The sequence below is a fragment of the Artemia franciscana genome, chromosome 12 (assembly GCF_032884065.1).
Source record: "Artemia franciscana chromosome 12, ASM3288406v1, whole genome shotgun sequence".
In the NCBI taxonomy this organism is placed as follows: Eukaryota; Metazoa; Arthropoda; class Branchiopoda; order Anostraca; family Artemiidae; genus Artemia; species Artemia franciscana.
Genome location: NC_088874.1, coordinates 4,415,758 through 4,439,896, shown reverse-complemented (window position 1 = coordinate 4,439,896; position 24,139 = coordinate 4,415,758). Strand labels below are relative to the sequence as shown.

Genomic DNA, 24,139 nt, shown 5'->3' with positions numbered 1-24,139 from the left:
ATAGCTTGGGGCCTTCATTTCCGAAGAAGCTCCTCCCTCCCTCCCTATCCCCGAAAGGGAAATCCTGCTTGCGTGGCCTCATACTTGCGTTCGGGCGGACCTTTCACGAGTTTGCCTAACCAGAACCGTGACTGCAAACGGCTCTGCAGGACGACTTTACGGAAAGGCACTCCTCGAGGAAATTATACCCTATTCGATGACACGCCATTTGCACAGGATTCTGACTGATGGGCAGTTCCTGTGAGCTTTTGTGTTGGTGGGCTTTTTTGGGGCTGTTTGTTTCGGCGCTCGGAAATAGGAGGAAGATTTGTTGAATATTTTCCAAAGGGATTGTCTACAGGTTCTTTTGGATACCCGTCTGACCAGCCAAATTTTTAAATGTACGAAAAATTCGGTTCTTTCCAACTTTCTAGGGCCATAATGAGAAAAAAGTTGAGATGGCTAGGACTCGCTCTGCGGATGAAGCCTGAAAGATTGTCAAAGATCGTTTATTTTAGCCAACCATCAAGGTCCGAACAAAAAAAAACAGATTATCCCCAAATAGGGTGGGAGGAGGTCGTAAGCAAGTATTTAAGGGAAAATGGTGCTTCTTGAAAGGGTGCAAAGAGGAAAGTTATGAATAAATTGGGACGGAGGAGGAGTGTATGTAGCTGTGTGGGTCTCAGGCAGCTTAGTGTTGAAGTGAGCTGTTAGTAGTAGTATATTTATTTGGGAATGTATTACATTGAAGAATCTTAGTTAAAACTGACTATTAAACTTCTTCTAATGCATCAATTTTTCAAATCGTGTATCTAATAGATGGCGCTGTTGTTCTTCCAGTAGAACTTAAGAATTTATACTCTTCTACAATTCCTCTATATTCGAAACGTAATGTTATTCATAGTATTAAATAATCTTGAATATTGTGTATCTTAAGAATACTGTCTCCTTCAGAGGTTTGTATTTACAATTGAAGCAAAATCAAGAGTTTGAGTGAAAATTAATGAATTTGTTACTTAAACATCAAGGGCAGAGAAATGGAATCAGATCTGATTAGTGTGAAAACTGCCACAGCCTTATAGAAACAGCATTAAAGAAACCGGCACCCTTAAAGAAACGATAAGTGAACTACATCATTTTCTGTATTTCAAAACATTGTTGATTACTTGATAACATTACAGAAGTCATAAAAGAAGACGGCTATTAAGCCATCAAAAGGTTGTTTGTTGAGATGAGAGCCAAGAGCCAAGAGCTCATATGGTATGAGCTCTGGCAAAATTCTAAGAATCAATAGATTGCTTTAAAAGGAAAATCAGAAGCTTAATGCCGGTCGGGATTTAAATCCCGACCGGGATCTCAACTTTTCTCTCATTACACCCCTATAAAGTAAGATTAGAGAACATTTTTGATACGGCTTACTGTTTGAGCAATGGTTAGTCAGTCGGGCACCCAAAATGATCCGTTATTTGTAACTTATACACAATTAGCATAATCTACGTAGTACAATACTTATATTATATTTTATTATAGAAATTCAACAAATTATAATTAATTAAGTCCAGCTTAAGTACCCTACGAAAGCTACGTATAGGATATTTCATAACCTAAAGGATATATAACTTTGAATCCTTTGCCAAAATAAAAAGTTTCTTGGTCATCAGAGATTCGAACAAACATTTCATTTTGTCGTTGAAAGACCACACAAACATCAATGGAGATAAACGAAACATATGAACTGTCACATAGAATTCAAATCCATGATTTTTACATTTTTTAGAGATTAGAGGGATTGTACTGTATGAGATTTTTTGCAAGGGGAGGAGGTACAAAATAATGCTTTCTAGGGTAGAAATTTCAAGGGGAGGTTTTCGGATCGACTTTATGGGAAAATTTCCTTCATATCTAGCACATTGACTCTTTGCAATGTTAACTAAGCTCTCAAAACGAAAGAACCTTGACCCTTTAGCAGGATAAAAAATTTTTTAGATTATTTGACACATAAAATAAATTATAAAACTATATATATATATATATATATATATATATATATATATATATATATATATATATATATATATATATATATATATATATATATATATATATATATATATATATATATAAGAAAATATGTTATATTATCTTATATATACTATTTAATTTATGTTACATATTCACACTTCTCTGTGTTTATGAATGTCATATATTAGACATATTTGTAGCATTATTCAATATATTACTTTACACTAAACATATTACAAAAAAATATAATGAAAAATATGTAACAAAGTAAAAAGTGTCTAAAATTATATATTCAAACAACAAAATGTAGCTAATTTTATTTCTCGTCTCTTACCAAAGATATAGAACAATCTTTAGTAATAAACTTGTTTACTTAGATCCCCTTAAATCTAATGCTAACCTCGATAAAACAAACATTCGCTACACCTAAGTAGCTTTCAAAACAATTACGAGTTATCCTACGGACAAAACATAAAAAATTAATCTTACATTGAAGGTCAAATTTAATTAAAAAATTTAAGGATAAATTTAACATTAAGATTAAGGTTAAAGTTTAATTTATATGAAAAAAATTTATTCGACTATCAGTTGACATAACCATGACAGTTTTGAAATGTCAATGACTGGCATTATCATTCAGTATTGAATTTAGTAATAATTTAAGTGGTTAGCGTTTCTCCTTTTCTTTCTTGAAATATGACCATTAAACCTGTCGACTTGGATTTCTGTTTCTTACCTTGAATATTGATCCGGCATATTTCTCAACTGTACACTCTTTCAGGGGTAATAAGCAGCAACATTCAAGGCCATTATTCTGCTTCTTCTTAGTATACATTAGAACATCATTGAATAGATATATATACCTCTCCTGTTTACCACAGCCAGTTTTAGAAATCTAAAAGTAGACATGATTTTAGTGCACAAGGCAAGTTTTAGACTCATTCCTCTGATTTTAATGAAACTTCTTTCTTTTTCTATTAAATTCTTTTATTCATTTCATATCATATATCATATTCTTTGTTTTTCAGGCTTGGTCAAATCGGCCTGTAAACTGACCACAACTAGCAAAAGAGCCTTAAAAGACCCTTAAAAGACTTAGGGCATAAAAGAAAAAAGTGCCGTAAGTCGTGACTGAAAAAAAAGTTTGCCCTCTTCCCCCAGATTCCTAAGCCTCTTTAACCCCTCCCCCCTGAAAACTTTCCTAAAGGTTCTAACTCTATCGTCTTAGCGCAGAACAAAATAGACTTACCAAGTTACGTATAACATCCGTCCATTTTTAATGAAACCTACTGACTACACTCATTATAATTAAATGATTAAAGTTGTCATTTATTTTTGAAGCAACCCAAATGTCAGCTCATCGAAACACCAATAATACGAGGAACAATCAGGATCACCAAATAACAAAACTGTAGGGGGGGGTTAGAATTTTTTCAACCTTTTTAAAAAGATACAAAAAAGGTATTTTTCAGAATTTAGCGTGGAATAGAGCATATTTGGCTTTTTGCCAATTTTCTTAAATGAATATAACCTAAGGGCTAGGGCTATTTTCAAAATCTAAGGCATAATTGCCTCCATTCCTCAACTAGAACGCTTGGTACAGATTGTGACAGCTGTATTGGTTTTAAAATACTTTGTACGAAAGCCTATGAATTTAAGCATTGATGAACCAAATCTTATGCCATATACAAATGCTCTGCGGGTAATCTTGAGAAGCCAGGTACTATGGATTAAATGATCTAATGTTTCTAGTAAATACAAATAAAAACAAAATATTAAACAAAAAACTAAAACGAATTTCTAGTAAAAAAAAATAAAAATTCACTCACTTTGAGGACTTTCCCTTCATAGACGATTTTTCTTCCAGGAGCAATAATCTGGGGGTCGTTATCCTGCAGTCGTTTTTGAAGTTCAACCATTCTCTTAATATCGTCGTGCCGACATATCGACATATTTAAATGATTAGCTACAATTTCGATGTTACTAAGAGCGGCTATAATGAAGAGGAAGAAAGATTGACTAAAAATTGAGAGGTACAGTTACCAAAATAACCAACAAACAAAAGTTCCAAAACATGCCCAGTTTCTTTTCTTCGGGACTGCTTTTTTTTCTTTTGTTAAGTTTTAGAATATCGAAAACAAAACTATTTCATTGCGGAACTAATCAGATATGCTTGTAAAGAAATTTTGGTATCAATAAACACATCAAAAGAATTTGATGTATTACACCGATTCAAGACTTTTTACACCGATTCCAAATACATTTAAAATTCATTAGGTTTAATTTTACTCACCAAAAGCTATGAGACTCAGAAAATTTGCCTGATTTTCGAAAGAGGGGGAAAAACCACCAAAAAGTCAAGCAATTTAATGAAAATCTACTCAGTCTCGGAAGCTAGCTTTATGCTGTACTCGTTAGAGACTTGGCCAGTGACTCAGACGCAGATGATCAAGGTAGATTCTGTCCAGACAAAACACCTCGGCAAAATCGAACGCGTTAGATGTTTTGGTATAGAATTTCGGTCCTTCGGTTGCTTTGATCTTTTGAATTGCAACCCTTTTCTGAGCAGCTCGAGTCTCGCTCACTGTGTTGGCACGGGTAGCCTGCCTACACAAACGCACGCTTGACCCATCTTCAATTTCGATCCAACTACAAATGACTGGAAACGCCCCAGAAGTAGGCCACGCACAAGCTGGGCGGAAGTCATACGCATTCGACTCACTATCAGGAGCGTCAAACCCGATGAAGCTCCAACCCTCACCTACGACAGAACACGTTGGAGACTACTAATGGCTCGAACTATGCAGGGTTATGTTCTATCCACCTTTATATGGATCATATTGACAAACTTTGCCTTAAGGAGCAGAGGAAAGGCAATGGGAGAACAAGGAATCAGATGGGGAGGGAAAACTCTCCTGGACTTAGATTATACTGATGATTTGAGCGTCCTAGATGAAAGTGTGAGCAAAATGAATAAGCTTTTAGAGGTTTTACGAGTTTAAGGTGCTAGAATAGGTTTGAAAATTAATGTTAATAAGACTAAGTCGCTAAAGCTAGGAATAAGTGAAGATAAAAGGATGACGTTGCGCAACGAAGAGATTCCTCAGGTGGACAGCTTCATTTACTTTGACAGCATTATTAGTAAAGACGGTGGAAGCAGTGAAGATGTTAAAAGTAGAATAGCCAAGACTCAGGGTGTTTTTTCGAAGTTGAAAAGAGTTTGCAAGAATAGGAAGATAAGTCTGCAAAAAAAGATTATAGTGTTGGAAGCTACAATAATGACAGTGATCAAATATGGTTCTGAAGCATGGGCGCTCCGAAAAGCCGATGAAGATTTGCTACATGTGTTCCAGAGAAATTGCCTACGGATTGTTCTGGGCACCCAGCTGACTGACCATATTTCAAACAATAGGCTGTACGAAAAGTGCGGTTCGATTCCGCTTTCTAGGGGTATAATGCGAAAGGTTGAGACGGCTCGGACCCGTTCTGCGGATGAAGGATGACAGATTACCGAATATTGTACTTTTCGGCCAACCGTCAAGGGCTAAAAGGAAAGCAGGTAATCCGCGGTTGGGGTGTGAGGATGTTATAAAGAAAGATTTAAGGGAAATGGGAGGGGGTAAAGAGGGAAGCTTCGAATAGATTGGGATGGACAAGTAGCGTATGTAGCTTTGTTGGCCTCAGGCGGCTTGGTGCTGCGGTGAGTTGTTAGTAGTAGTAGTAGTAGTGGTAAGTCAGGCCAATGCAAATGAGGAGATGGCATACTATTTCAGACAGACTGTGCACAGAGAAGGAAAATAGCAAAGGTAATAGACCGCTACAGTCTTATAGGTACAATAAACTAAGTATAATCGATAATCTAATCTATCTAATAATATATTCTAATAGTCAATAATCTAAGTATAATTCGGTGGGGGGTTAGGGGTTTGAAACTCCTCCCTACCCCACCGAAAGTGTTTACCCGACTCGCAAAAACGTAACAAATGTGAACAGAAACAAATTTTTGATGCGTTTTTAAAAGTTTTTTTGTCTACCCCCCCCCCCCCTAGAAACAAACATCCTGGATATGGCCCAGACTTAGGGAGTTAGGCAGTACCGTATTTTTTGCTAACCCTTCCTACTTACCTTCCCCAGATCTCTCCAGGTACCCATTTAGAGATGGGTCGACTCTGGCTGAGATTACAGAGTCAAGCCACCGACCCTCATTCCAAATTAAATAATCAGCGACACCAGGATTGGAACTCCCGTTTTCAAGGACAAAGGATTTAAGTCTAGCGTGCTAACAACTCGACAAGAACGGCTCTAGGATGGGATATAAAATTTGTCGCCATGATAGTCTATCAGAGTACTGAAGTTGATTGGAATCGATATATCTGGAGGTTTTAGATACCTACAAATGACAAGAGTTGGATGAAAGCTGTGTATGGCAGATTTAGGCATGTATTTAGGGAGGCGAAGAGGCTTTGGTCCCAAAGCCTTCTAAATCTCTGTCATAAATTTTTGGAACCTACAATTTTTTTATATTTTCAGTAGCTAATTTACCTTTTCACATATTTTCTGTTCTCTTCTTTTCAAAGTTACCCCTATCTTCTTCACAAACCAATTTCGGGTCAAAAATATCTTACCTTTGAGTCCATGGAAATAGCCTCTGTCGTCCTCATTGCATAGAGAGAGGAGCTCACTGAGAAGTAGTTTGTAGCGGGGTATTCTCTGGATTGGTGTTATCAACAGAGACTCGAGCTTGCAGCCAACTTCTGGTCGAGATTCTTGACGCAGTAAAAAGCATAAAAAGTCTTTCCTTGTCTTCTTTAAGGCCTGAAAGGAAAGGATTCTGAATTAAAGTTCCTAAAGTTCCTGAATTAAAAACTTTTTCTGCAGTGTACCATCGAATTCTTTTGTTGGTCAAGTCTAGTCCAATTTCTTTGTTACTATTTTTAATTCGTGGTTTATAAGTTCGTAGTAGAGGCGTGATGAATGTGGTGAAGAAAGAGAAGATGGACCCTGGTGAACTAAATAATACAGCAAACGGTGCAACAGCATAACTATTGCTCAGCAACATCATTTTCAAAAATCAAGCTTCAGAAAAATCATAACTGCTCCTCCGCCTCCAAGAAGCATCATCAGCAACCACCACATTATAACCTTTACTTCCATCACCAACACTAGTGATGGTTGAGGATCCAGCTTTGAACCTCGACCACCATTATTGTTGTTTTAACATGACCAGTTACTCCACTGTCAGCATGACCAACATTACCAACCGCGTTCATCAAAATCTAGTGAATAACGTGCTCCTTAGCAAAATAACACTATTATTGAGACTAATAAAGCGATGTATGTTTTTTATCAACTGGGTTGTGCGAGGCTCTAAAACTATCTCTTGATGAAAATTGTTGATGGCACAGAGTCCTTCAGGTAGGATAGTAGACAGTAGGGGTGGGTTTCTAGTCTTCAGGCCAACCCCACCCTGAAAAATTAAATATAGCTTTCTCCCCAGGCGTAAGCTATCTCGAGTGCTTTGTGCAGATATGAGAAGTGGCTAATTTCTTGGAGGAGCCAGGGGTCGTTTGCTGCTCATGATGCTTTCAATAGTTTAAATAATAAGAAAATTGCGACATGATGCGCTACAATATTGAAGGAATTTGGTGTTTTAGAATTTCGTTCCCGGGCTAAAAAACATAAATTTAGATTATAAAGAATTCATATACAAGAACAAAGCGCCAATGTCTGGTTTTCTCTGGAACCACCTATGTCCATTATTTCCATTATCGCCGGAAACGAAGCGCCAATTGAATCCATATATTGATAATATGAAAAAAAACTTCGTTTTCTTAAGGAGTTAAAGAGGCTGCGTCCCAAAGTCGAATCTTAAAACGTACAGGAATTAGGAGAGGCAGTTGGGGGGCTGCCGCCCCCCAAACCCCCCGCTTTTAAAGACTCTTTTGTACAGTTTTTTTGTTGTGGGGGGCTACCGCCCCCCTAACCCCCCGATCTTGGCTTCGGTAAGGCCCTCTTTTAATTAACAAAACAAAAAAAAATGTACAAAAGAGTCTTTAAAAGCGGGGGGTTTGGGGGGCGGTGGCCCCCCAACAGCCTCTCCTAATTCCTGAACGTTTTAAGGTTCGACTTTGGGACGCAGCCTCTTTAACTCTTTAAGAAAACGAAGTTTTTTTCATATTATTTCTGTACGTTTTTCTACAATCCATGGTGGATGTGATTTAATAATTCCTGTACTACTCGTACAGGAATTAGGACTGCCTCTCCTAATTCCTGTACGTTTTAAGGTTCAACTTTGGGACGCAGCCTCTTTAACTCTTTAAGAAAACGAAGTTTTTTTCATATTTTGTGAAAAAAAACCGCCCGATAAGGGACTTGAACCCTTGAGCTTAGGATTAAAAGTCCCACGCTCTACCGACTGAGCTAACCGGGCATGTTTGAAGTCGAAATACCTGCATGGGTATAAATATAACTTTTAAATAACTTTTAAGAATTTCAAAAATTAACATGGGCTTTTATGGGGAAATGGGTTTTTCTAAGCTAGAAAATCGGGGGGTTAAGATTTTCCGACAAAACTTTCCAGGAAAATTACTCGGAGAATTCCGCGTCGAATGAGTCTTCGTACACCCAGATCCGATGTCGGCTGTGACCTGCAGGCGTGGCGAAAAAAAAGAACATGAACATTAAGTGGCTATGCGTGGTTTCTGGAAAACAGGGAAGGAGTTATCGGATAAGCTCCTGGGCCCTAGGGGACCTTAACTTGTGAATTTCAGCCCGATCGGACAACGTTAAAGGGGGGGGTGGGGTTGGCAGGTCGAAACTTTCGGCCAGATTTTCCCCACGAAGGAAAAGTCGGAGGGGGATGAAATTTGGCAGGTTTCTTAGTTGGAGCTCGGGCTACGAAATGCATCCCTCCCCATCCCTCTGCGACCACAAGAACCGAAGATCGCTTAACATTGTCGTGGTTCGCCTCTTTAAAGAGGCACGAGTGTGCCTCCTTGAAAGAGCCCAACTTTACCGAAAGCCAAACAAGCTCGAATGATCAAATTAAAATTTAAAGCAATAATGATTGTTTTTTTATATCCATTGGATTATGCATCTTCATTGGGTTCCTGAGTTACTTTGTTAGTTATTTAGTTACTTTCCAAACTACGTGAAGAGAAAGGAAAAAACGACCCAAAAGATGGAAGCACAAATCACGGATTTTCCACCAAGATACCGAGCCATACCAACCCGGGGTATCTGTCAAGAGGTTCCTAGCCAAGTACAGCATCCTGTTGTTAGAACATCCATCTAATTCACTAGATCTTGCACCATGTGACTTATTCTGTTCCCTATGGTAAAACCTACATTAAACACTCTAGACCTCAGCTTGCCCCCCTCCCAGTTGAAATTTAGTTTCTGCAAAAATAATGTCAAAATTAAGATAAGCCAGCATAATTCAAGTACCCAGAGAAACAGGTCAGTTTTATTTAGTATATCTTTGCCTTTATAGCAATATATGACTCGTTTTTTAGTTTGCATTGTCATTTTCGCTTGATTTGGGAAAATTGGCTCCAACTTTGCCCTCACCCTAGAATTTTGACAAAATTCTGGAATTCTGCAAAATTCTGCAACTACTGATCAAATGTGGCAATTTTGTCACTACTGAAGGAGCTGACAGAAGCTGACTTCCACCACTGTTTTCAACAATGGAAAAATTACATGGAGCATTGTATGGATATAAAAGCAATGCACATTGAACCTTATAATAATTAATTATGTATAAATATTAACAATATATATGTCTAATGTTTGAAACAAATAGTGTACTGTATAAAACAAGAATAAGAAATAAGATTGGATTTTTATAAAATATATAAGATTCCTATAAATAAGATTAATAATAATAAAAAAATATATATAATATAATAATCAATTATCTAAGAAAAACTACAACACCAGCTTCGTTACTTGATAGCCACACTTCGTGTTCAAATAGGCCCGGTATGGGTATAGAGAGGGAGTAAGATCCATTGTGACTGAAAAGATTTCTAAGTTTTGTTTAGGTTAGAAAGCTTTATAATAGTAATTTATTTCTCACTCACTATAGAAGTTAACAAGTGAAGTACCAACAAAATAGCAAAAAAACTCATTGCATAGTATTTCATCAATTTAAGCAAAACATATCATTTCACAGTGTAAATAAACATCTCATTAATATATGCACCAAAATAAAAATATCAGGCAAAATATACATAAAAACTAACTTGCTGAGCTGACCCAGACTACCTAGATAAGGAAATGTAAAACACTCAGATCAGAGTAGACTTGTTTTTTGTGCTTGGTGCTTTGTCTGGCAGAATAACTTAAAATATCAGGAGTTACAGAAGGCCTCGTAACCTTACTAAAGTTGAATCTGCAGGCCCAGCAAAAAGCTGGAGAATAGTTTAGCCACCACCTTTCTACTGATTTTCCACGAATTGCAATGATTTTAACGTGTTTTAGTCTCAGCTTATCTTTAATATATGCTCATGGTCATGTTTAGCCACCACCTTTCTACTGATTTTCCACGAACTGCAATAATTTTAACGTGTCTTAGTCTCAGCTTACCTTTAATATATGCTCATGGTCATAGTCGAAAGATAAGATAAGATTTATTGCAAAATGCATGTGGGCCCTAGCAACACAAAATACAGCCTAAAAACAGAGTACAAGAAACAAAATACACTTTTAAACAATACAAACCAAGAAAAAAACACAAGGTCCAACATTTTAACCGACAAACAACAAACACAATAAAACTCAATTTTTAAAATCCTGAACCAACTATCCCCTCAAACACAATTCTCTATGTTTAATCACTAAACGAAGAAACTTACACAACTGTCCAATAGCACACGCGTTCCTCTCCGACATCCGCTCAATTCACTCACTCTCAAACACATTCACTTTCAAACAATCGTCCAAAACATTCATTCCGCAGCTCAGACAGTTCAGTGAAGATGCCAGTCAACAAAATGACGATGTCAATCTGCAAATTTTCATTACAGGCCAATGAAAACTATAGACACGCTTCACAGAAATTATAAAAAATCGAAGAGTCAACTGGGAATTAGAATTCAAGGGTAAGTATTTACATTTTTCAGCGTTGAGACTTGAGCCGATTCATTGGTATATGAGACGACTAAACCCGACTTTGGTAAAGGAAATTTTGGCCAACTCAGAAGCAAAAGATTATCACCCTACACAATAAAAGATACTCAAAAAGATTTGAAAACAGCAAAGGTGGGGTCCGGTTAAATAGTTTAAATATGAGTGGGGTCCGATTAAGTACTTTAAATATGAGTGGGGTCCCGTTAAGTACTTTAAATAGTACTTTAAATAAGTACTTTAAATATGAGTGGGGTCCGGTTAAGTACTTTAAATAATTACTTTAAATATGAGTGGGGTCCGGTTAATAGGGTACTTTAAATAGACAAGCTTCCAAATACACAGAGATATGTCAATATATGCAACCTCTTAGAGAGCTTGCAATTTAAAACAAACATGACCTACAACTTGTGATCCCATCTTCAGGGGGTGCAAGATAATTTTTATGCCAAAAACTGGGAACATATAATTATTAATTTCCAGTTGCACTAGGGAATATGAGGCATTGAAGATGCAAACACTAATTCTTTGTTAATTTTATGATTGGTTAATTCATAAAAAAATACATACATTAAAACAATTCCCAGAGGCTACTGCCAGTACTAAACACAATACAATATTAACAAATCAAATATTAAGATAGTAATAATAATAATAATAATAATTTATTCCTCATGCCTCTCAATACAAAATTTTCACATAACTGACACCTTATTAAAAAAAATGTTATGGCAGGGTGAAGAGCGGATCGACTGCGGCACGATTGCCATTTAAAGTCGTCCTACGTTGAAAGTCTCGAGACATGGTATATTTATGTTTAGCCTATTGGAGAAGGCTTCCAGTGATTTCATCTTTTCGACTGGGAATGGCAGTTTGTTCCAGGTCCTGATGACCCAGGGTATGAACGAATGATGGTAAGAATTAGATCTTGCAATCTTGATCTTCACAGGCTCCAATTGCAGACTGTACGATCTTGAGTTGCTTTGGGGAGTTATTTGAACAAGCTTGTCTTTTACGTTCCCAAAATTCTCGTGGACTATCTTGAAGAGGGTTTTAAGTCTAAGACCGTTCTTCTTGTCTTATGGAGAGTGAGCCTTCTTAGAGCTTCGTCATACAGAAGGTTTCTGAATCCTTGAAGTCCTTTTACAAAGAGCTTCTGAACTCGTTCTATTCTGTCAATATCCTTTTCGAGATACAGCAACCAGATGACAGTGGCGAATTCAAGCTGTGGCTTTTTAGTTTTCCAATTATGTGTTTATAATGCCAATGAAAACTCCATAATGAACCTTCAAAACCTGACTTTGAAGAGCAAAACTTCCTAATGACAGAGCAAAACTTAGCTTCTATGCGGCAAATTTATTTTTAGATGGTGCCATTATTTTATTTTTCAAATGAGTCAATATAAGTGCAGCAATCTTAAGCACGGCTCGAGAAGTTTTGCATCAAAAACTTCGTCATTCAGGCAAAACCGTTCAAAGGAGGGAGGAGGAACCTGGGTAGCTGCCCTGGCGTCATGTCAGTAGAGGGGGGGACACTGCAGCTGAGGGGTTGCCGACTTTGACCAAATTGTTCACTTTTATTTGGCTTTTCTTTCTTCACGAGTCGTCTTTTACGAGTTATGAGGGGCGTTTTAAATACTTTTTCACAGGGCACTACCAACCCTAGGAACGGCTGTGTATGCAGGCAAGTATCTAGTTTTGCAACTTTTTTGGATCAGCCTCTTAAAATGAACATTTTTAGCTAAAGAATTTTTCTCAAATAGAGAAAAGATTCTTATTTAGCTATTGGTGAAAATGTAATATAGTTATTCTTCAAAGACATCCCTTTTTAAGTTTCTTTAAGGTTTTTTTTTTTTTTTCAGCGGATTTTGCTTTCATTCAGAGATATTAGTCAGGAATTCCATCGAGAATTCCCATGGTAATTTTGGCTCTAATAAAGTGACTCTCTTCTCACAAAACTTAGCTTAGCTCTCCTGTTATAATGCCCCAGATGTTTGTGCTCCATGATCAACAAGAAAAAAGAGTTTTACTGGTACAAATAATATTAAGGAATCAAAAGCCATTAACTTACTTCTAAACGAGCAATTATCCTTTCATAGTCTTGTGCATATGCTGAATATAACTTCAAAAAGGGTCCGGTTGATATGAAGGCTTTAGAAATGCCTTCAATGGTGGTGTCCATAGCATGAATTAATACAGCATTAGTTTCGTATATTGGATCTAAGTGACCAAATATCAACAAATGATCTTTCTTATCCAAGATATCCGATGAGGGCTCAGCAAAAAACTAGAAAGAAATAATTATTAATTATATGTTAACGCAGAGTCATAAGATCTAATTGGAAAGAAAATGTTTAGCATCCTCTAGCCTAATGTTTCATGTGACACAGTCGCAGTTTAAAGTAGTCACAAGTTTTCACTGTCACTGTGTCAAGTGGTCACATTTGCAGTCACAAGCAGTTGGAGTCACAGTTGCAAGGCGTAAGAGTAACAATTAGTGCAGTCACAAACATTCGTAGTCAAAAGTAGTCACAAACGCAAACACTCACAGCCTTAAATAATTACAACAACAGTAGAATTGATAGTAGTAGCATAGGTAGCAGTTGCAGTAGCCCTGAAAATTAAATTTAATACCCTCAGCCGTCCTGAAATACTGTTGATACGCTCTTTTGATAAACTGCATGCATATAATGCGTTTTGGTTTTTTTCAACATACACCCCAACATTCCCCAAAAGTTTCACCTTGGTACCCTCAACCATTCAAGAGATATTGCAGATACGCCCTTCTAATATCCTTATATAATTAAAGTTTAGTTATGCTCTGAAAGTTTGGGCTCAATTACTTTATCAGTTCCTAAGATATTGCAAATATACCCTTATGAAAAACATGAGTGGACATAATGTCTTTCGATAGAATTCAATATCCCCAGTAACATGCTTTGAAAGTTCCAACGCAACACCCATAGCAATTCCTTGGATATTGCCCATATACCATTTTGACAATCTGGACACACATAGTACCTTACGATTTAATTTACACCACCTCAAGTTTCCCTGAAAATAAAAACTTAAAGACCTTTTCTGTTCCTGGGGCATTGTATTTATGCAGCTTTGACAATCGGAATTCCCTTAAACCCTTCAATTTAACTCATTAGCAGTAGCAGCAGTAGTAGTAAGAGTAGTAGTAGTATTAGCCCTGAGAGTTTCAATTAAATACACTCAGTGGTTCCCGAGATATTACTGGTACATCTTTTTTACAACAAACATGCACATAGTGCCTTTTGATATTTTTATAGCAGCATACCAGTACACCTTTCCTGAAATTTTTACTTTATATACTATTCCAGTCATAGAATATACAGCCTATACCATTTTGACAACCTGGATGTACTTAAACTATTTTGATTTAGTTCAATAGTACCAGTAGAAATAGTAAAGAAGCAGTAGCAAAAGGGGTAGTAATATTAGTAGTCTTGAAAGTTTAGCTTAATACCCTAAGGCATGACTGGCCAGGGTAGGATATTGCTGATACACCCCTTCAATAACGAACATATGTTACTTTAATTTAGTCTGACATCCCTCTCAAAATGACCTGAAAGCTTCAACTTAGTCCTCTAGGCTGCTCCTGAGAGGGTACTGACGTGCTTTTTTGACAGCCTACATGAACATAGTGCGTTTAGATTTAGCACAACACTGCAATCACAATTCCTCAAAAATTTTGCCTTAATAAAAATTAGCAATAGTAGTAATCATAGTAGCAGTGGGAACAAGTGCTGTGGGAGTAGTAGTAGCGGTAGCAATATTCAAATAGTGCCTTTTTGGTTAGTTCAACATCCCCAGATAGTTCCAACTTAATAGCCTAAGGTGATCCTGAGATATTGCTGATATGCCCTCTTGATAACCAGCATGCACATACTGTTTTGACTTAATTCAACATCCCCCTCCCCCTCAACAATACTCAAAAGTTTCCCCTTAATACCATTAGCCAAAGTAACAGCACTACAAGTAGAAGCAGCAGCAGCAGTAGTAGTAGTATGCACATATGCCTTTTGCTTAGTTCAACCTTCCCCTTACAAATGCCCTGAAAGTATCAACTTAATACTCTAAGCTATTTTTGAGATATTGCTGATACCTCCTTTTGACAGCCTATAGCATGTCTTGATTCAGTTCATTCCCCAAACATTCATATAAATAGTTCCAGAGAATTTGACCTTAGTACCCTTACCCTTAGTAAAAGAAGCAGAATAACAGTAGAAGTAGTAGTAACAGCATGGGCACAGGTCCTTTTTTGTTAGTTTGACTTCCCCCTAACACGTCCTGAAAGTTTCAACTTAATATTCTAAGCTGTTAATGAGAAATTGCTGATACACCCTTTTGACAACATTCATGCATATAGTACGTTTTGATTCAGTTCATTCCCTAAACATTCCCTTAAAATTTCCCCTTAATACCATTAGAGTCAATAGTAGCAGTAATCATAGTAGCAGTAGTAGTATGCACATGGTGCCTTTTGGTTAGTTCAGCATCCCCCTCAAATTACCCTGGAGGTTTCAACTTACAATGTGTAACATCTCCTCAACTTTTCCTTTTTGTTGCACCTTGATACTCTCAGCTTTAGCAGTATTGTCAGCAGTAGCAATAGCAGTAGTAGCATGCACATTGTTTTTTCATTAGCTCAACATCCCCCACAACATGTCCTGTAAGTTTCAGCTGAACACTCTAAGATGTTCCAAAGATATAACTACAACACTCTTTTCAAAACCCGCAATACATAGTTTGTTTTAACTTAGTTAAACTTCTCTTTCAATATTCCCGAAAATTTTCATCTTAATACACTTAGCCTTAGTAGCAGTAGCAGCAATAGTAGTAGTAGCAGTGGTAATAAGAGTAGTAGCAGCAGTACTAGTGGCAGTTGCAATATGCACACATTGCCTTTTGGTCAGTTGAAATCCCCTTCTTCATGCCCTGAAAGTTTCAACTTAATATTCTAAGCCATATGATGTTGCTGATATACTCTTTTTAAAACCTTTTTAAAAACACTTTTTATGCACATAGTGTGTTTTTATTTAGTTCAACTTCCCCCTCGACACTCCCTGAAACTATCACCTTAATACTCTTAGCCTTAACAGCAGTCACAGCAAAAGTAGTAGTTGTAATTGCAGTACCATGCACATATTGCCTTTTGGTCAATTAATCACCCCTCATTAGTCCCTGAGAGTTCCAACGTAATACCCAATGCATTTCCTGAGATATGAGAAAAAAAAGAAGTCAGAAAAACCGTGGCGCTTCGCGCCACGAACGCCACTAAAATTCTTTGTTTGGTTCAATAAAAACCACGAAAATACTGACATGTCATGTACAGAAATTTCAAACTTAGCTGGTAAAAGCAGCAGTTTTGCTGACTCCTGCCATGATTTTACAGATGGTGCCACAATTTTCTATTTGGTTAAATAAACAGCAATAAAACAGTGACATGAACTGTCTATTTACTATTTGAATGTCACTAGCAACGACCCTGCAAGCCTATATGTAGACTATGAGTGATTTGCATATCTTGCGGCTCTTGCTCCAAGGGTAGGGGGAGGAGTTTTCAGCCCAAGAGGCATAGTTATTGGAAGTATTAACTATGGTGAAAAGTGTTTGTCTACAAAAAATTGTCTATGGGGGAATAGGAGGTGCAAGGAGGGGGGCAAGGACTGGCTGCCCTCTAATGTATCCGTGCAAACCCAGGACTTCTCCTCCCTCAGGAAGGAAACATTCTGACATAGTAATCAGGAATCTTGTGTGGTGTAAAAAGTTCTTTAGTTAATTATATTGTCAAACTTTATTTGATTAAATAAAAAAAACTAGTTTTTTTAACTGAAAGTAAGGAGCGACATTAAAACTTAAAACGAACAGAAATTACTCCGTATATGAAATGGGTTGTCCCCTCCGCAGTCCCTCGCTCTTTACGCTAAAGTTTTTAATTGTTTTAAAAAGTAGAATTGTGGCAAAGAGTCAAACTTTAGCGTAAAGAGCGAGGGACTGCGGAGGGGACAACCCATTTCATATACGGAGTAATTTCTGTTCGTTTTAAGTTTTAATGTCGCTCCTTACTTTCAGTTAAAAAAACTAGTTTTTTTTATTTAATTTCTGAACGTTTTTGAATTAATGCATGTTTGATTTTGGCTCTCCGCACATAAATTATTGAAATGAAATTAGTATATTAATTTTTTTTGGCTAAAACGTCTGTACACTTCCCAATAACCATTACTATATGTAAACACTGGTCAAAGTTTGTAACTTGCAGCCCCTCCCCCAGGAATTGTGGGGGAGTAAGTCATTCCCAAAGACATAGTTATTATGGTTTTCGACTATGCGGAACAAAATGGCTATCTTAAAATTTTAATCTGTTGACTTTTGGAAAAAAATTAGCGTGGGAGGGGGCCTATTTGCCCTCCAATTTTTTTATCACTTAAAAAGGGCACTAGAACTTTTCATTTCCGTAAGAATGAGCCCTCTTGCGACACTCTAAGACCACCTGGTCGATACGATGACCCCTGGGGAAAAGAAAAAAACAACAACAAACAAACAAATAAACACGCACCCGTGATTTGTCTTCTGGCAAAAAATATGAAATTCCACATTTTTGTAGATAGGAGCTTGAAATTTTGGCTATAGAGTTCTCTGATATGCCGAATGCGATAGTGTGATTTTCGTTAAGATTCTATGACTTTTAGGGGATGTTTCCACCTTTTTTCCAAAATAGGGCAAATTTTCTCAGGCTCGTAACTTTTGATGACAAAGACTAAATTAATTGGAACTTATATATTTAGAATCAGCGTGAAAATTCGATTCTTTTGATATATCTTTTAGCATCAAAATTCTGTTTTTTAGAGTTCCGTTTACTATTGAGCCGGGTCGCCCCTTACTACAGTTCTTTACCACGAACTGTTTGAAAAGAAAATAATTCGGTATTTCGGGGCTTCTGACATTATTACTCCTTTGCGGAAGTTAGGCTCAAAATTGAAAAAGAATTATATTTTTTCTCTGGGCCCCTTCCACCTCTTAGTTCGTTTATTTTCCCGTTAGTTTTCACCTGTTTTCGCTTTATAGTTGTGTTATCTCTTAGCAGTTCTTTCGTTAGTTGAGTTATGGTTGTGGTATATATGTTTTATCGCTCGTATAGTTGTGTTATTTTCAAATTATACTCCATAATAGAGAGGCTCCGAACACCCAGCATTGTATATTAAGCTCTGAATTTAACGTTTTTTTCTAACGTGACCAGATTCGTCCTGCGCCCTTTTCATTGAATTTTTTCCCCCATGGCATATTTCTCCAAGGAAAGATCCTCCCACATAGCCCCCTCCCTCAACCCTACCTCCAAAACCAAAAAAATCCCCCTGAAAACGTCTGTACACTTCCCAATAACCATTATTATATGTAAAAACTGGTTGAAGTTTGTAACTTGCAGCCCCTCCCCCAGGAACTGTGGGGGAGTAAGTCAACCCCAAATACATAGTTATTATGATTTTCGACTATGCTGAACAAAATGGCTATCTCAAAATTTTGATCCGTTGACTTTGGGAAAAAAATGAGCGTGGGAGGGGGCCTAGATGCCCTCCAATTTTTTCGGTCACTTAAAAAGGGCACTAGAACTTTTCATTTCCGTTAGAATGAGCCCTCTTGCGACATTCTAGGACCACTTGGTCGATACGATGACCCCTGGGAAAAAAAAAAAAAAAAACAAACAAACAAACAAATAAACACGCACCCGTGATTTGTCTTCTGGCAAAAAATGCAAAATTCCACATTTTTGTAGATAGGAGCTTGAAACTTCTACAGTAGGGTTCTCTGATACGCTGAATCTGATGGTGTCATTTTCGTTAAGATCCTACGACTTTTAGGGGGTGTTTCCCCCTATTTTCCCAAATAAGGCAAATTTTCCCAGGCTCGTAACTTTTGATGGGTAAGACTAAACTTGATGAAACTTATATATTTAAAATCAGCATTAAAATGCGATTCTTTTGATGTAGCTATTGATATCAAAATTCAATTTTTTTGAGTTTTGGTTACTATTGAGCCGGATCGCTCCTTACTACAGTTCGTTACCACGAACTGTTTGATAAGTTTTATTTTTAACGTCATTCAATTTACATGTGAAATTGGTTGCCTCTTTCTTAACGAATAGATTGTAGGTTGTTAAATACCAGCATCATTACTCAAATCTTGTCCCTGTCTATAATGGGATACCCCAAAGTACTCTCCTAGGTCCCCTCCTTTTCTCAGTCATGATTAACAACCTCACGAAGGAATTTTCTGACCGATGGAAATTTGTTGATGACCTAACAGTTGTTGAAACTTGCCTCAGAAGTTTAATAAGCGACCCCATGAGCATCCTCAATGAAATTGGAGATGAGGTCTTGGACTTTGACATGACAGTAAACCCCTCTAAGTCCATGATAATGCTGACTTGTTTCTTCAAATCTTCGCCCTGTTTTCTTAATCCTATCCCTTCGTGAAATTTTTATGTCCTCATTTAAGCTAATTGGCGTCCCAATTTCTTCAAATTTAAGGTGGAATATCCACGTTAAACACATCATCCATAGATCTAATGTGTCTATCGCCCTCCTTAAACTCCTAAATAAATTTAGCGTCCCCCCTTCCCACTCCTTAAGGATTTACACATCTTTCGTCCGCCGGCATCTCGAATACGCTTGTCCAGTTTGGCACCCTGGTATCTCTTGGGAAGAATCGGAAAAAATTGAATCAATCCAAAAAAGAGCCTTGTGAATAATTTTCGAAGGAAGCAAGGTACCATACTCTCTGCTCTTAAAAAAGCTGGTTTGGAAACCCTTGAGTTAAGAAGGGTTTCGCTGTGCCTTCATTCTGTAAAAAATGCAACAGCAAACCCTTGGGCGGCAAGTATTTTTCCCAAACGTCACTCCCCATCCAGATTACGGCCCCCTCGAGCTGTTTCTGAGCCCGTTCCTATTTTGTACCCGATTTGCTGTGTTATTTCCAGATATGAAAAACTTTTGTCCCCTTCATCACAGAAAAAATTAATAAAATATCCCCCTAGTTTCTCCCCTCTTTTTTCTTTTTTTTATTGGCTGATGGTGCTGCTCAGGCTGTTGTACCTGTTTGCTTCTTTCCCCCTCTGCTTATTTAGTTTCATTTTTAGTTTTATATATTTTATATTCGGTTTTATTATTTATTAGCTTATTTCAATACTTTTTCTTACTTGTATTTCCTTAAGTTTAGGTTGATAAGTTTTTTTTAACTTTTTAATTGACTTATTACATTTTAATTATTGAATCATAAATGATTATTCATTATGATTTTTCTTTTTCGTTGTTGTTTTTTACATTTTTACCAGTTTTAGTGCAACCATGTGATTTGTCAACTCCGAAGTCCGAATTCGGTCCTTTGTGGGCTTGTGATAGAGATTTTTTGAATAAATATCTTATTATCTCGCATAGCTCATAATGTAACGAAACTCATTTTCTATCTTTTTTTTTCGTCAAGGAATAGTTCCTTTTGGCCCTCTTTACAATCCTTTAATATCTGCAAAGATCTTAGTTACTATCTATTAAACCAGAATTTGGGAATTTAGGGTTCATGGAGGTTTCTGTACAATTGCGATGTCAAGTTTTATTGTTTTATATCTTTAAACCCTACTTAGTCTACGGCTGTATATATGCTTAAGATTTTTGGGTTTGAAAACATTTTTGTATTCTATATTCTACATTTTCAGTTTCCTGATTTAGCAGCATCATTTGAGAGGGGGGGGTGGAGGGGCCTGTGTCCCCTTTTTTTTGTCAATGCCTAGATTTAGAAAAATACTTGTTGGGGTATGCTCTTTGGAATATTCTCAGTTTATTCTCAGGAGTATGTCAAGTTTTACTGCTTTATATGTTTAAACCCTACTTAGTCTAAAGCTATCTCTATTTTCTAGATTTTCAAGATTCTATTTTCGACTATTATTACTTTGGTATCACTCTTCCTCACAGCTTTGAACCAATCTTTAATCCTATGTATTCAGGCCTGAATTTTAATCTAAGAAGGACATTTCAGTGCCTATGTCAGGCATATAACAATGGGAAAAGGGTTTAAGCCCCCCCCCCTAAAAAATCTAGCATTTTGACAGCATTTCTAAAATCCATGCTTTTTCTACATTCATCCATTCCATGTTCAATATTTCTGAATTTGTGGCTGGTGCTCCATAAACTGTCATACAAAACAAATTAATTACCACACAAACATGACATGCATACCTCACATGAACAAACTGTAATAGTATCAATTAAAAATAATTTCACATGAAAGCAAATGGTAATGTGAAATCTAAGATAAATTGTCCTAAATATCAAGAGGCTAATTTACCCTAATGCCCTCTTGAAAGTTAATATCCCTCAAGTTAATAGCCCTCAAGTTAGTGGCTAACAGCCCTAACTTTTTACACTGAAATTTAATAAGAGTTTTTGTAAAACATATTTTCAAACATGTATTTTTTTTTATCCCTAATCCTTTGGGAATGAACCAACTAACTTAGTAGTGCTTGCTTTAATATCTAGGATTTTCAATAATGCTGTACAAAAAAGAATAAAATTGTCAGCTAAAATATTTTAAAAAGACAATGTAATACATAAATAAGAGACCTGCAATTACAAGCCAGATATACTTTTTGAAACTAAATTATGATTAACAGATTACTTGATACAATAGAACATTGGAAACTACAGTGATGACAGTGACCTTGGGCGGCTTGGTGCTGCAGTGAATTGTTAGTAGTAGTAGTAGTAAGACTTGAACCAGTTACCCTTTGCTTGTGAATCTAGCATACTAACTATTCAGGCAGGATGGAACATTTTTAAGCAAAACAGAACAAAACTCAATAGGCCAGCCACCTTTAAATTCTGAATATATTTATGGCAGCTGTAAATTTTACATTTTTTGTTTCTAGAGTAGATTTTTTGTTTCTAGATTTATGCATGAGGGTACAGAGGCAGAATAAATGGTGTCAGAATTTGAGCATTTATATTGCTTGTATTCCTTTGCATACCCTGGCTTGCTGATACAACAGACACAAGAACCATTGCTGCATAAGAAAAATAAAACTTAAGTGAATATTGTAGTGTCACTCTTTACTTTAAGTTGAAAAAAAGGAAATTTTAATTTTAACAGGCTAAATGATATGTTTCAAGATCTGAATTTCAGCAATATAAATCTAAAAAATAGCGATGAAGACCACACTGCCTTTCCATAACAAACAAACACAAAGTAGAAACGATAGGAAAATTCTTTTCAAGACAGTAGAACTCAACTCAGTAGATATTTCGGCCCTATGTCCAAGGGCCGTCACCAGCACAACACGAGAAAGAAAAAAAATATATATATATAAACTTACATTGAAATGTGAGAATTAAAACTAATAATGTTTTTTAAAAACTTTTTAAAAACAGCCCTATCATTCTTACTTCAATAAAGTTCAACCAGAACTGATAAAGAGAATGAAGTGAGATGATAAATTCATTCAAACAAAACAGAACAAAATGACTAAATGCAAGTTTTCAAAGCTAACCTTGCGTTTTTTTGCAGTCTACCTCAAAGGTTTTTTTTGTAACTGGTTCAATACTATTATAAATTGGTATGGTGAAATATTTTGTTAGATCCATTTTTATTAAGTTTGATTATAATGATAGGGGGCAGTTAATTTGAAAAAATTAGAAAAATGAGGCATTTTTAATTTACGAACTGGTGATCGGATCTTAATGAAATTGGATATTTAGAAGGATACCGTATCTCAGAGCTCTTATTTTAAATCCTGACATGATCCGGAGACACTGGGGGGAGTTGGAGGGGGAAATCTAAAATCTTGGAAAACGCTTAGAGTGGAGGGATCAGGATCTAACTTGGTGGAAAAATAAGAAGAAGTCCTAAATATGTGATTGACATAACCGGAATAGATCCGCTCTCTTTGGGGGAGTTGGGGGGGGGGGATTAATTCTGAAAAATTAGAAAATTTTTAACTTAAGATGGAGTGATCATATCTTAATGAAATTTCATATTTAAAAGGATTTTGTAACTTGGATCTCTTATTTTGAATCCTGACTGGATCCAGTGTCGTTGGGGGGATTCGGGGGGGGGGGGCATCTTGGAAAATGCTTAGAGTGGAGAGATCAGGAAGAAGCTTGGTGGGAAGAATAAGCACATGTAGAAGATACGTGACTGACATAACCAGACCTGATCCACTCTCTTTGGGTGAGTTGAGGGGGAGGGGTAATTTGGAAAAATTAGAAAAAAAAGTGGTATTTGTAACTTACAAATCGGTGATCAGATCTTAACGAAATTTGATATTTATAAGGATCTTGTGCTTCAAAACTCTTATTTTAAATCCTGACCAGATCTGGTGACATTCAGGGGAGTTGGAGGAGGAAACCGGAAATCTTAGAACATGTGAAAATTGAGGTATCTTTATCTTATGAATGGATGATCGGATCTTAATGAAACTTGACATATAAAAAGAGTTTATATCTCAGATGCTCTATTTTAGATTCAAATCGGGTCCGGGGACACAGAGGGTTAGAGGGGGGGGGGGGGGGGAAGAAATCTTGGAAACTGGAAATCTTGGAAAAGGCTTAGAGTGGAGAGATCAGGATGAAACTTGATGAGAAGAATAAGCACAAATTCTAGATACGTGATTGCCATAATTAGAACGGATCCGCTCTCTTTGGGGGAGTTGGGGGGGGGGGGATTTCCAGTGCTTTGGCGAGTTCAGAGCTTCTGGACATGCTAGGACAATGAAAATCGGTATGCGTGTCAGGAGCCTGCACAAATTGACTTGATAACAGTCTTTTCCCCGATTCGACCATCTGGGGGGCTGGAGGGGGAAGGAAAATTGGAAAAAATGAGGTATTTTTAACTTATGAATGGGTGACCGGATTTTAATGAAATTTGATATTTAGAAGGACCTCGGGTCTCAGAGCTCTTATTTTAAATCCCGAAGGGATCTGGCGACATTAGGGGGA

At 36.8% G+C, this 24,139-nt stretch overlaps 1 protein-coding gene across 2 annotated transcripts in view; it reads right to left on the bottom strand.

Moving 5' to 3' along the window:
- The window catches only part of LOC136033598 (putative protein tag-52), a 53,420-nt gene that overhangs the window by 19,319 nt on the left and 9,962 nt on the right, over positions 1-24,139 (bottom strand). The window contains exons 1-5 of one of the 2 annotated variants that reach the window (XM_065714379.1): positions 16,479-16,495; positions 13,201-13,416; positions 6,627-6,816; positions 3,831-3,994; positions 2,738-2,896 (exon numbers count right to left, since the gene is read on the bottom strand). In XM_065714379.1, coding sequence (XP_065570451.1) covers positions 2,738-2,896; positions 3,831-3,994; positions 6,627-6,816; positions 13,201-13,311 — 624 coding nt within the window. In that variant the 5' untranslated portion in view covers positions 13,312-13,416; positions 16,479-16,495. Of the gene's footprint in view, positions 1-2,737; positions 2,897-3,830; positions 3,995-6,626; positions 6,817-13,200; positions 13,417-16,478; positions 16,496-24,139 lie in introns of those variants that run through there. The other variant, XM_065714378.1, reaches the window with a different exon arrangement.